The 12,018-nt window shown below is 41.7% G+C and overlaps 1 protein-coding gene across 1 annotated transcript in view; it reads left to right on the forward strand.

Moving 5' to 3' along the window:
- The window catches only part of TNFAIP6 (TNF alpha induced protein 6), a 30,459-nt gene extending 18,939 nt beyond the window's left edge, over positions 1-11,520 (forward strand). Inside the window, exons 4-6 of the mRNA XM_083358131.1 lie at positions 4,167-4,395; positions 9,575-9,615; positions 10,641-11,520. Of these exons, the coding sequence (XP_083214257.1) occupies positions 4,167-4,395; positions 9,575-9,615; positions 10,641-10,789 (419 nt within the window). The 3' untranslated portion in view covers positions 10,790-11,520. The remainder of the gene's footprint in view (positions 1-4,166; positions 4,396-9,574; positions 9,616-10,640) is intronic.
- The last annotated feature ends 498 nt before the right edge of the window (positions 11,521-12,018 follow it).

The raw sequence follows: 12,018 nt of genomic DNA on the forward strand, positions 1-12,018 counted from the left end.
TTCTCCAAAGCCCCTCCAAGAACTGGGGCTGGCTGAGGAATTCTGGGAGTTGAAGTCCACAAGTCTTAAAGTTGCCAAGTTTGAAGACACCTGATGTAAAGAATTATTTTCCTTTGTTTGTGGTGGGAGAGTGACATACTAGCAGAGCCAAGTTAGGCATTTTCCAAAATTTTGATACACCAACCCAAAAGATTTGCCAGCACTGCACTACAGCATTTCTAAGAGACATCCTGCCTGTTTGAAAAACATCATTTTGTGTGACAGCTTGTTTCATATGAAATATGGACTTGTCCTATGCCAGCTAACAGAACCTCTTGCTGAACAAGTAGGTAGCACTGAATGGCCTAGTTAAGACTTCTGATGAAATGCCCTAGAAGACTAAATGTTCTTACAAAGTAACAGGGAAATATGCACTGTCACAATGTATCACATGCTAAGAGATTCAACACACTACAGGAGAGATGGAAAAGACTAGGCAATCGACATCATTCTGAGCAGCAGCCCCATACTGTGCCTAATTATACTGTCCTTGTATTCCAACACAAAGTGACTTGCTAAAAGCCACTCCACTAAAACATGCCTAAAACAGGATTTAACGCTCATAAACGAATTAGATTCCTTATTCCAATAGAATCTGCATCTTCAACCAACTGCTTTTGTTTCTGTCGTAAGTTCAGGGCAGATTTGATTTACAACTCTTACAAATATAAGTTTAAATCTTTGTGAACGTTCTTCTGCTTGCCAGAGTCTTTTTGGAGAAGAAACTGTAAGAAAAACAGCTGCAAGTGAAGACAGGGCTAGTCCCCAGGACAGGCTCCAGTGTCCAGCCATGTCACAGCATATAACATTGTTTCTGCCAAGTCCACTTTCTGCTGGCAGCAGAACCAGTTCTTAAGCTATTGCTGTGCCCCAGTGGTTGCTGTTTGGGAAAATCCTACCCATTCCATCTGGCTAGCCTACCAAGTGGGCCTGAGGGCCTCTCTGCTTGTCAGTGTTAATTGGTTGTGACATTCAGCCTTGACTTGAGTTGCCAGAAGTTAGAGGTTACTCTAGGATACTTGTGCAGATGTAATTCAAAAGCAGGAAATGCTCAGGGGAGAGACTTTATCATTCTTAAAACTATTAAGTTTAAAAGGGGTTAATTCACATGTCACACCAAGCCGTGCTTTGGTTTATCTGTGGTTGGTAAACAAGACTTAATAGCCCACTTCACACTTAACATTACGCCACAGATAACGGTTGAGTCTATACATTAAAGACAAAACTAAAGAAACAACTCATATTACGGCTCAGAATAATTTCTAAACCCATTATGGAAAGGAATCGTTTAAAGTGGGATTTTAGTCTCAGCGGTGAAAGACACTGTACTTGTCAGCTGGAGAACTGACAACCCGGGTTTGAGACCCAGGCTCTGAGCAACGGGGTGAGCTCCTGTTCCTTGCCCCAGTTCCTGTCCACCTAGCATTTCAAAAGCATGCAAATGCGAGTAGATTAATAGGTGTCACTTTGGTGGGAAGGTGACAGCATTCCGTGCACCTTTGGTGTATAGCCATGCTGGTGACATGACCACGGAAATTGTCTTTGGACAACACTGGGTCTCTTGGCCAAGAAACGGAGATGAGTATCATGCCTTAGAGTTGGACATGACTGACAAACAAACCTTTATCTTTTAAACCGGATAATATAGAGAACATGCTTCTATTCTAGTAGCAAGGATCTTCAATTTTGGGGGGCTTTCATTATTACTTGTCTGTAGAGATCTGCAATACTTCAGCTTCAATTTTGAAAGTTATTTCAGAAAATAACTCTTATACTTTGTATACACCAAAGCTTAGAAGCAAATGTGAAATGCCACAGCCCTGTTTAATTAGGGAGCGCAGTGGCTCATGTGGCTAGGACACTGGTCTGATGATCTGCACGCTTGCATTTGAGACCCATTGCTGCCCCATGACAAGGTGACCTCCCATCACTTCCTCCAGCTGCTGTCAACTCAGCAGTTCAAAAGCAGGTGACCACAGGTAGATAGATGAGTGCTACTTCGGTGGACCATTTAATGGGGACACAAAAGGAGCCAACTGGGCCTCCCCTGGGCAACGGTGATGTCACTAGTTGATTCCTTTATCATGGAAACACTTCAATGCTTCCAACACAGAAGTATAGTATAGCCCTGCTTAATTAATGTACACATTCACTCCTTTTTGATAAACAATTGTTTTCTGAATCTTTTTTTAATAGAAATAGAATTTTCCATAATGTTATATACTATAGTCTAATATTAGAAACTACACCGATTTCTGTTCTTTCCTCCCTTCTCTCTCTCTCTTCTTCTTTTCTGTCTCTTTCTTTTCCTTCCTTCCTGCCTTCCTTCCTCTTTCTTTCTTTCTCTTTCTTTCTTTCTTTCTTTCTTTCTTTCTTTCTTTCTTTCTCTTTTTCTTTTTCTTTTTCTTTCTTTTTTTCCTTCCTTCCTTCTCCTAAATGCAACATTTTATATTTCTAAACAATACTGTGCCTTCTTTGAAATGTGATGCAGAGAACCATACATCATACATGAAAAGTTATGGAGATTTCTCCATGTAACCACTGAATAACCTTTCAGCGCAGAAAATGCTCACAGATGTCGGGAAAATGGGAGAGGCCTCTTGTTCATAAAATTGCATGTAGTCCACCTCTCTTCCCTTCCTATTTGGCCATATCCTCTGAGAAGCAAGTCTGATTTTGTTTTCTTCCAAATGTATTGTTTGGGTGATGAAAAGCTTAATTAAACCAAGTTGTTTGCAGTGGCTGGTGAGTTATGTTCTTTCCATTCTAGAAAAAAAAGTAGGTTTCCATTACTAGTGAATCATGTTGAAACTTAAAAACAAGACTGCAGGTAGAACTGTGTATTGAGAAGTTCATCATCAAATCACTTTGCATTGTCTCATATTCCAATAAAAAAACCTGATGTGTGGTGTACTCAGTGCCAGAATATTAGTCTGTTTTCTAGTAAACATGGTTTCTATATGCTAGCTGTTTTTTATTCTCATCTATTTCCTGGATGACCTGGAGAATCAAAAGATGGTTCTTAATCATCTGGGATCATAACTTGGTTGCAAGTTGCCCAGAGGTGACACAAGATGCACAGTTATAGAAATGTTTTAAATAAATTACATAAATATGCCTTCTTAAGATTCAGCAGAAAGGCATTGAATTGGCCTGCTTCTGCTTAGTAAATATCTGGAAGGTGTATTGGTGCGGAGTTGCTAAAAGCACATCAAGCGCACAGGTTTTTATATTTCTGTTGTTCAGTTATTCATTTGAGGAAGGCAGTGAAATTCCCTGAATATGGGTGGACTTCGACTTATAGATCACAATTAAGCCCAAAATTTATGTTGCTAAGCGAGACATTTGTGAAGTGAATTTTGCCCTGTTTTGTGACCCTTCCTGGCATAGTTGTTGAGTGAATCACTGCAGTTACGAAGTTAATAACATGGTTGTTAAGTGAATCTAGCCTCCCCATTGACTTTGCTTGTCAGAAGGATTTCCAAAGGTCATCGCATGACCCTGGGATACTGCAAGTGTCATAAATATGAACCAGTTGCCGAGCATCTGAATTTTGATCACATGACCATGAGGATGCTGCCACGGGTGAAAATGTGAAAAATGGTCATAAGTCACTTTTTTTCAGTGCCATTGTAATTTTGAACAGTCACTAAAGGAACTGTTGTAAGTCGAGGGCCTCCTTTAGGTGCTTGGAAACGATCTGGGAATAAATTAGGGTGAAGGAGTAGAAGTTAGACTAGACAGCCATACAAATGATAGAGAAACGACCTGGATAGAGATAATGAGTATGTTTTCATTTCTTCTGAAGGTGTTCATAATTTTTGTTGGCTTCTGAATTTACTATTACCTGCAGGTAGCCAACCTGCAGTGTGTTAAGAGCTTGTTCTACTGATAGGGAATAGTAAGCTACACGGAGAAGACCATTTGCCTGAAAGATGGCTAACAACGTATCCAATCAATTTAATATGTAGATTTACAAAACGTATATGATTTAAATTCACTTTCAGGATTGTTAGAGATGAGCTGTAGAAGACTGCCCCAAGAAAACCCATGTGCTATAAGGCTGCAAAGGCACAATTTGACATCTGGGAGGAGTGTGACATGTGATTTTGTTATTCTTCTCTCAGGAAAAGATTGTGGTGGAATCTTCACAGCTTCAAAACATGTTTTTAAAACCCCTGGGTACCCAAAGGAATATGAAGATGACCAAATCTGTTATTGGCACATAAGAGTGAAGTACGGCCAACGGATCAAAATCCAGTTTCTTGACTTTGACCTTGAGGATGATACCGCCTGCATGGCTGATTACTTGGAAATATACGACAGCTATGATGATATAAATGGTTTTGTGGGCAGGTAAAATGTTAAGATCTTTCATAATATAAGATGTACAAATTGCAATTGGTTGGGTGAAGGGATCAGAGAAAAGGCCAAGGTTTTTTTAATTCCACCCAGTCCCAAAGGATTATGTATCATGTTTACACACACAGAAGCCAAGCTAATAAGCATATATAAGTACAAGCCCAGCTAATAAGTGCCAAAGGAATGCTAATAGCCACACACTTTTTCCTTCTTTTTCCAACCCACTCCTTCTTTGTCACTTGCCCAGGGGAACCCAGTCCTCACCATCTTCCAAACTAATGACACTTGCTTAGAGGAAGCTGCAATCCCAACCAATCTCCTCTCAGTCCTGATTCTATCTTCTTTCCAAACAATTTTCCCCACTCGTTCCTTTACCCTTATCTGTCACTGAGAAGTGTTTCTGATTCCAATAGGAATCTCCCATTTTTTAATTTTTTTTTTATTTAGTTACATTTATATACCGCCCTATTCCCTGAGGACTCAGGGCGGTTTACAGGGAATTAAAAAATCCACCATACAAAAGTTAAAAAACCAAATTAAAAAATATTAAATTGACCCTGTATACTTAAAACCCCAGTTAAAAATTTCTCCTCAGCCTGGGCCTGAGAGCTCAAAGAGCCAGGTCTTCAGGCCCCGGCGGAATGATCGGAGGTCGGGGGCAGTCCTCAGCTCCACCGGCAGCTGGTTCCAGAGGGCAGGCGCTCCCACTGAGAAGGCCCTATCCCTGGGTGTCACCCGCCGGCAATCTCTCACCGGCGGCACCCTGAGCAGACCCTCCCTGTGGGAGCGCACTGGGCGAAGGGCGTTTGATGCCGGCAGCAGGTGTTCCCTCAAATAGCCCGGACCCAGGCCATGTAGGGCTTTATAGGTAATAACCAGCACCTTGAATTTCACCCGGAGGGCAACCGGAAGCCAATGCAGCTCGCGGAGTAGAGGTGTTACATGGGAGTATCGGGAGACCCCCATTACAACTCGCGCGGCCGCATTCTGCACCAGTTGAAGCCTCCGAGTGGTCTTCAAGGGCAGCCCCATGTAGAGAGCGTTACAGTAGTCCAAACGGGAGGTAACAAGCGCATGAGTAACTGTGCGTAGGGCGTCTCGGTCCAGATAGGGACGCAACTGGCGCACCAGGCGAACCTGTGCAAAAGCCCCCCTGGTCACGGCTCCTATGTGGTCTTCAAAATTGAGCCGTGAGTCCAGGAGGACGCCCAGGTTGCGAGCCCTATCAACGGGGGGTAACACCTCACCCCCCATCGTTAGAGGTGGAATAAGTTGGTTAACCCGAGATGCCGATATGCACAGCCACTCAGTCTTGGCGGGATTGAGACGAAGCCTGTTTCTCCCCATCCAGACCTGAACCGCCTCCAGGCACCGGGACATCACGGAGAGGGCATCGCTGGGTTGGTTCGGGGTGGAAAGAAAAAGTTGGGTATCATCAGCGTACTGGTGATACCCCACCCCGAAACCACGAATGATCTCGCCCAGCGGCTTCATATAGATGTTGAACAGGAGAGGCGAGAGGACCGACCCCTGAGGAACTCCACAAATGAGAGACCTCGGGGCGGATCTCTGCCCTCCTGTCAACACCGACTGCGAGCGGCCCTGGAGGTAGGAGGAGAACCACTGTAGAACGGTGCCTCCCACTCCCAACCCCCTGAGACGCCACAGCAGGATACCATGGTCGATGGTATCGAAAGCCGTTGAGAGATCTAATAGGACCAGGACAGAGGAGCAACCCCTGTCCCTAGCCCTCCAGAGATCATTCACCAGCGCGACCAATGCCGTCTCCGTGCTGTGTCCGGGCCTGAAACCCGATTGGTATGGGTCCAGATAATCAGTTTCCTCCAGGAACAGAGGGAGCTGATGCGCCACCACACTCTCAACAACCTTCGCCAGAAAGCGAAGGTTGGAGACTGGACGATAGTTGTTTAAAACAGCCGGGTCCAAAGCAGGCTTCTTGAGAAGGGGCCTCACCACCGCCTCCTTCAAGGCGGCAGGGAAGACAATATTTTCCAGCTCCATGCAGAATGACAGTGACAAAGTATTATACTGTAGCAGATGAAGTTTGAAACACCCAAAGAGGTTTGCCTTAACAGATGGATTCATAGCTGGCTGACAGGCCGTACTCAGTGTGTGGTCCTCAATGGAACTGCATCTACATGGAAGGAAGTGTGTAGTGGGGTGCCCCAGGGTTCTGTTCTGGGAACTTCCTGACAGTTAGAACAATTAACCAGTGGAACAACCTGCCTCCAGAAGTGATGAATGCTCCAACACTGGAAGTTTTTAAGAAGGGACTGGACAGCCATTTGCCTGAAATGGTATAGGGTTTCCTGCCTGAGCAGGGGGTTGGACTGGATGACCTCCAAGATCCCTTCCAACTTATTATTATTATAACCTTCTTCTGTGGAATTTTGTTCACTTCCCTCATCTCAGCAAGTATTAATTGGAAACCTTTCCCCCCAATATTTCATGGTCCACCCCAACAGAAAAGGAAAATAAGGGAAATGAGTTCTTTCTCCTATGGGCATCTTCAGGAGGAAATGCCAATTTGAGACTCATGGATATTGATTTTTTAGACTCTAGTTTTATTGGCCAGGCATGGTGGGATGGGATAGCTCTTTAGATACTGAATCTATTACTGCTTTATGACTTTCCTTTCTTTAAATGCTCTCTTGAGAATGCGGGCATCTTACGGATTTTTTCATGCTGTTGATTTATCCTCTGGGGAGCAGAATGTATTCCATTGGACCTGCTTCTGATTCAGTCCAATGTAATTTTTTATATATTTTGACACATTATGATAAACATAACTTGTAGCACTTGAAGCTACTTTACTGAGAGAGCCCTTGGATTTTTGCCCACAAATAGTGTTTTTCAGGCAAGAAGTACTGTAACTGAGCCTGCTGATTGTGTTTCTAGCTTCTCCAGAAGTTGGATTTGAAAAATTCTGGACCTAGGGTTTGTTTTTCTCTCATTTTCTCACATATATCTGGTTACAAATGTGTATGGACATGTAATACACAAATCGTTAAATGTTTCAAAAAGTACATTGTTCAGTGGGAGTAAAACATTTCCTTTCCATACTAAGAAACTTCTCCAGGGATGCCTGTAGCATACCAAAAAAGTCAAGATGGTGGATCCCAATGGCACAATCAAAATTCCTCCTGTTTATATCTGACACACATTTATTTATATCCCACGTTTATTATTTTTATACATAACTCAAGGCCGAGACACATACCTGATGCTCTTTCTTCCTATTTTTCCCACAACAGCCACTCTGTGAGATGGGCTGGGCAAATTGGCCAAAGTCACCCAGTTTTCATGCCTAAAGTGAGACTAGAATTCAGTCTTCTGATTTCTAGCCTAGTAATTTAACCGCTAGACTAAAATGTCTTATAAAAAACAAGAGGGAGCTTCAACTGTACTGTCGTGGCCTCCATGCTCTTTTTTTTTTTTACTACATCCTGCAGACATTCCTTTTGTTTAAGAAGCTAAATATATACACCTACGTATAAGATGGATGGAGGAAATTAGAGAACAGATGCTTCAGTGCATACTTTCTTACCATTATAAATTAATACCATCCACCTATTTTTCCTATCCTTCATCACAAGATTTAGTAGCAAATGTGCAAGGCATTTTAAAAAGTATTTTGTAAAGTGTGTTAATGCAAACAAAACACTTTTCTTTGAACTGCTCAAGCAGCAGCCAAGCCTTGTCTAATGTTTGTGTGGCTACTCAAGACATAATTCCCAATGATTCCTGCCTGCCTATCCATTGGTAATGCTCTCACACAGGAAGTATTGTCTCTGATGCACATGGGCCAATGGCCACAGAGAGCTTTTGAATGCTATGCAGCCCTTGAAAAGGACACAGCTACTTTAAAGCATCAATGAGAGATGCTTAGTTCTAGTAATGCATAGCACACACAATCTCTTTCAAATCCTTTGTGCAGCTTTAGCATTTAGGTTAAACTTATTTTTATTTTATTTATATCCTACCTTTTTTTTTACATGAAGAACTCATGCACATCCAACCTTTGGGGAATTAATAGCACACATCCCAACTTTGGATTGGAGCTGATAAGAACTTGATCCCTGAATCTGAGAGATTTTTACCTTTGAAAAGGGGTTTCTTTGCCCAGCCAAAAACACAAATCAAGTAATTCAGACAAAGCAAAACACACTTATTAAGGGTGTGTGTGTCAAGCCTTTAAATAGGGTACAGATACAAGCCTTTGTATACTATCTGTGATACATCAGAAATCAAGTGATCAAGCAATAAAGACATTGATTATATGTGAGACTTGAACAACAGAAACTCTGATTTTAGACACCATACAGCAAGTGGCAAATGTATGGGTTACATTACTCTTTCCCAGCTGGACTGTATCTTGCTTAAAATTTGCTTATGTATTCAAGGACTACACTCTATTGTGTAGTTCTGGGGTGTCAAACTCGCAACATCACGTGATGTGTCACAACGTATCGCGACTTTTTTTCCATTGTTGGAAATGGGGTGGGTGCGGTTTCGGCATGACGCATCTGGCCCATGGCCTGGCAGTTTGACACCCCTGGTGTAGTTGCTGCAAAAAGCAAGTTTTCACAGACCAAAGAAATGGTATTAGCTGAAGAGAATTTTTTTAACTTTCTTAAAGTTAAGAGGCCTAGACTGCCATGTTAAAAGTGATATCATATTTTAAAATGCTAATTAAAAAAGCCTAAAATTTGAGGTAACACCATCTCTTGTCCCCTGACCAAAGTTCTTCCACTTTTAAAAAAAATAATTTTGAGACTTCTAGTAATGGAAAATTTATCTCTCAGGAGGGCGTGGTGAAATATTCAAGAGTAAAAAAATAATAAGAGAAAATACCTTATGGATCCACTTCTTGAACATTAAAGGATCAAGGCCTCCCTGTGTGAGGGGAGCTAACTGTTTGGAACTGGCAGCCACATTTGAAAATATGTTGCATTTCTTCCCACAAAATGGCTGTTGGGTGGGCCTGACCATTCACAAAACAGCTGCCAAGCATTGCTTTACAAAAAGCCACCTCTTCCAAAATCCAAAGCAACCACCCAACAACCCAGCCTCATCCGTCATTTGATTTGGAGGAAAAAAGAAGTAAACATGTCACTGTTATTTGACTGACTTATGTTCTAATGTTTTTCAGATACTGTGGAGATGAACTACCAGATAGCGTCATTAGCACAGGTAATACAATGACCACAGAGGAAATTACAACATTTCCCTCTCAGATTCAAAGAGCTAGAAGCCACAAAATCTGTGTTGCAGTAAGCTAAATGATCACTTGATTATGGCCCATCAAGTCATTGTAGGTTTCTCCATGATGACCTATCCCTGACCTTGTCTTTCAGGTCTTCCATCACCACCTTCATTGTTACTGTAACTGAATCCATCCAACTTGCTGCTGGTCATCCTCTTCTTATCTTTCTACCTTTCCCAGCATTAGAGCCTTCTCCAGAAATAGGTATTCCCATAATGCATTCAAAGTAATTGGAGGCTGGTCATTTGTGTCTCTGGGTTGATCTGTTCATTGATCCATTTGTTTGTTTCCTTGGCTGTCCATGGTATTCTCAGAAGCCTTCTCCAACTTCAAATTTCAATAGTGTCAATACTCTTCCTACTTCTTCAAAACCCACAATGATCACTAGATAGCAGCAAACATTCCTGTATCTTCCTATTGCCCTCTAATGGTCATCTGGATATTTTCAGCAGCAATTTGGTAGCCTTCCATATAGCACTACCTGGAGATAGGAAAGACACCACTTTTAAATTTAATCATTTTGTCAGATAAACATTCTTCAGGGTGGTTTTTCCCCCCCAACGTTTTGGTCTAGTATGTAACCTCTGTGATTTTTCTGATGGTCTCCTATCCAAGTACTAATTAAAGATCTATAAGAAGATCTTTTTCCTGAAGAAAAAAACCTACACCTTTCTTTTAAATCCAAGAATGTCACAGAGCAGTGGTTCTCAACCTGTGGTCCACAGACCCCCTGGGAGGGCCACAATGATCCACAAAGGCTTGCGGAAATGTTATGATTTAAATCTTAAGTCTTGAGGATCCATGGCCATGGTCCGTGGTCACAAAAGGTATTGAAAGGGGGTTCATGGTGAAGGAAAGGTGGAGCTTTCTGTTTCTCATTCTTTGTGTAAACAAAAAAGGAATAGTAATATTCTCCCTTGCGCATACATGGTTGTTCTTTTTCTTAATCCAGGAAATGTCATGACACTGAAATTTTTATCGGATGCTTCGGTAACAGCAGGAGGCTTTCAGATTGAATACACTGCAATCAACTCAACTAAAAAGATTATAAACCCCAAAGCAACCACGAAGTATTTTCCTGGAAAATTTGGCATTGCGTAAAGGAATTTTGCAATGAAAAAAAAAAAGATAAAAGCCTTTAAAGGGAATAGGCTACAGCTACACCTTCCCTTCCTCCCTTGAGGAAGTTGCTAGCTTTCTCCCAGAAGATCCCATTCCCAAAGCTTCTGTATTTTCCTCTTCTTAGCCATTAAAAAAGATACTTCTACTGGACTGAGCTGGGCCTTCCCTTATTTTCCATTACTGCAGAATCTGCCTTTTAATATTTTGAGTCAAGGAGCTGGGGGAGTGATGATACTTGACTGTGGTAGCACGTTCCTTTCTGCTTCAGAGCTCCTGTGTAGTGTCTTTTTTCTTCTTCTTCCTCGTTTCTATTTGTCTTGCGCTTTTTTTCCATCCTTGCACTTTTTCAGCATTATAGAAACAAGACAGGTTGTGATTTTAGAGAAAGAGCTAAATTTATAACTGTATTTATGAACTACTGTGAAGAAGGTCAGAAGCCGCTTCTCGTATTCTTTTCTCTTTTACTTTTTTCCCCCTTTCTTGCGACTTTTTGGCTTTCTCTTTTGATTTCTTTTTTTCTTCCCTACTTTATATTAGTTTGTACTAATTAGTTTTTATCTTTTTAAAATCTTTTAATAAAATTATATTTTTAAAAGAACTCCTGTGTGGTAACTCTCTTAGTTGTTAATACAGCGGGGATTTCCTTGAGCCGGAAAGTTGTGAAGAAGTATTCGCGCACTAATTTTCTCTAAAAACTACCCTGCATTTGATGTATTATTAAGAGGCTTAGGTAATAAATATTTAAGACATCTTGAAAAGAATAGCTTTGGGGGTCCTTTAATTTATTTGAGGAGGAGGAGGAGGCAGACCTCACAACATCTGTTTGCTTGCTTCTTATCATTGGGGGTGAAGGGTGACTTCAAGTCAGCATTGACTCCTGATGATTGCCTGGACAGGTCCCTGCAGTTTTCTTGGCAAGATGTCAGAAGTGGTTTGCCACAGCCTCCTTCCTAGGGCTGAGAGAGTATGACTAGCCCAAGAGGTTTTCCTTAATTCAGCCTATGGTCTCATGTCAACAAATATGAAAAAAGCAATGCAGCACTAGATAAATCCCTTTATTGATTAGTTGAGTTTGCATGGAACCAGCTGCCTGTGAAGCTTAGGACTGCCCCCAACCTTCGATCATTCCACCAAGACCTGAAGACCTGGCTCTTTGAGCTTTCCGGCTCAGGCTGAGTTTTAATTGGGTTTTAACTGGGGTTTTACAT

This window comes from Vipera ursinii (genome assembly GCF_947247035.1).
Source record: "Vipera ursinii genome assembly, chromosome: 1".
Classification (NCBI taxonomy): Eukaryota; Metazoa; Chordata; class Lepidosauria; order Squamata; family Viperidae; genus Vipera; species Vipera ursinii.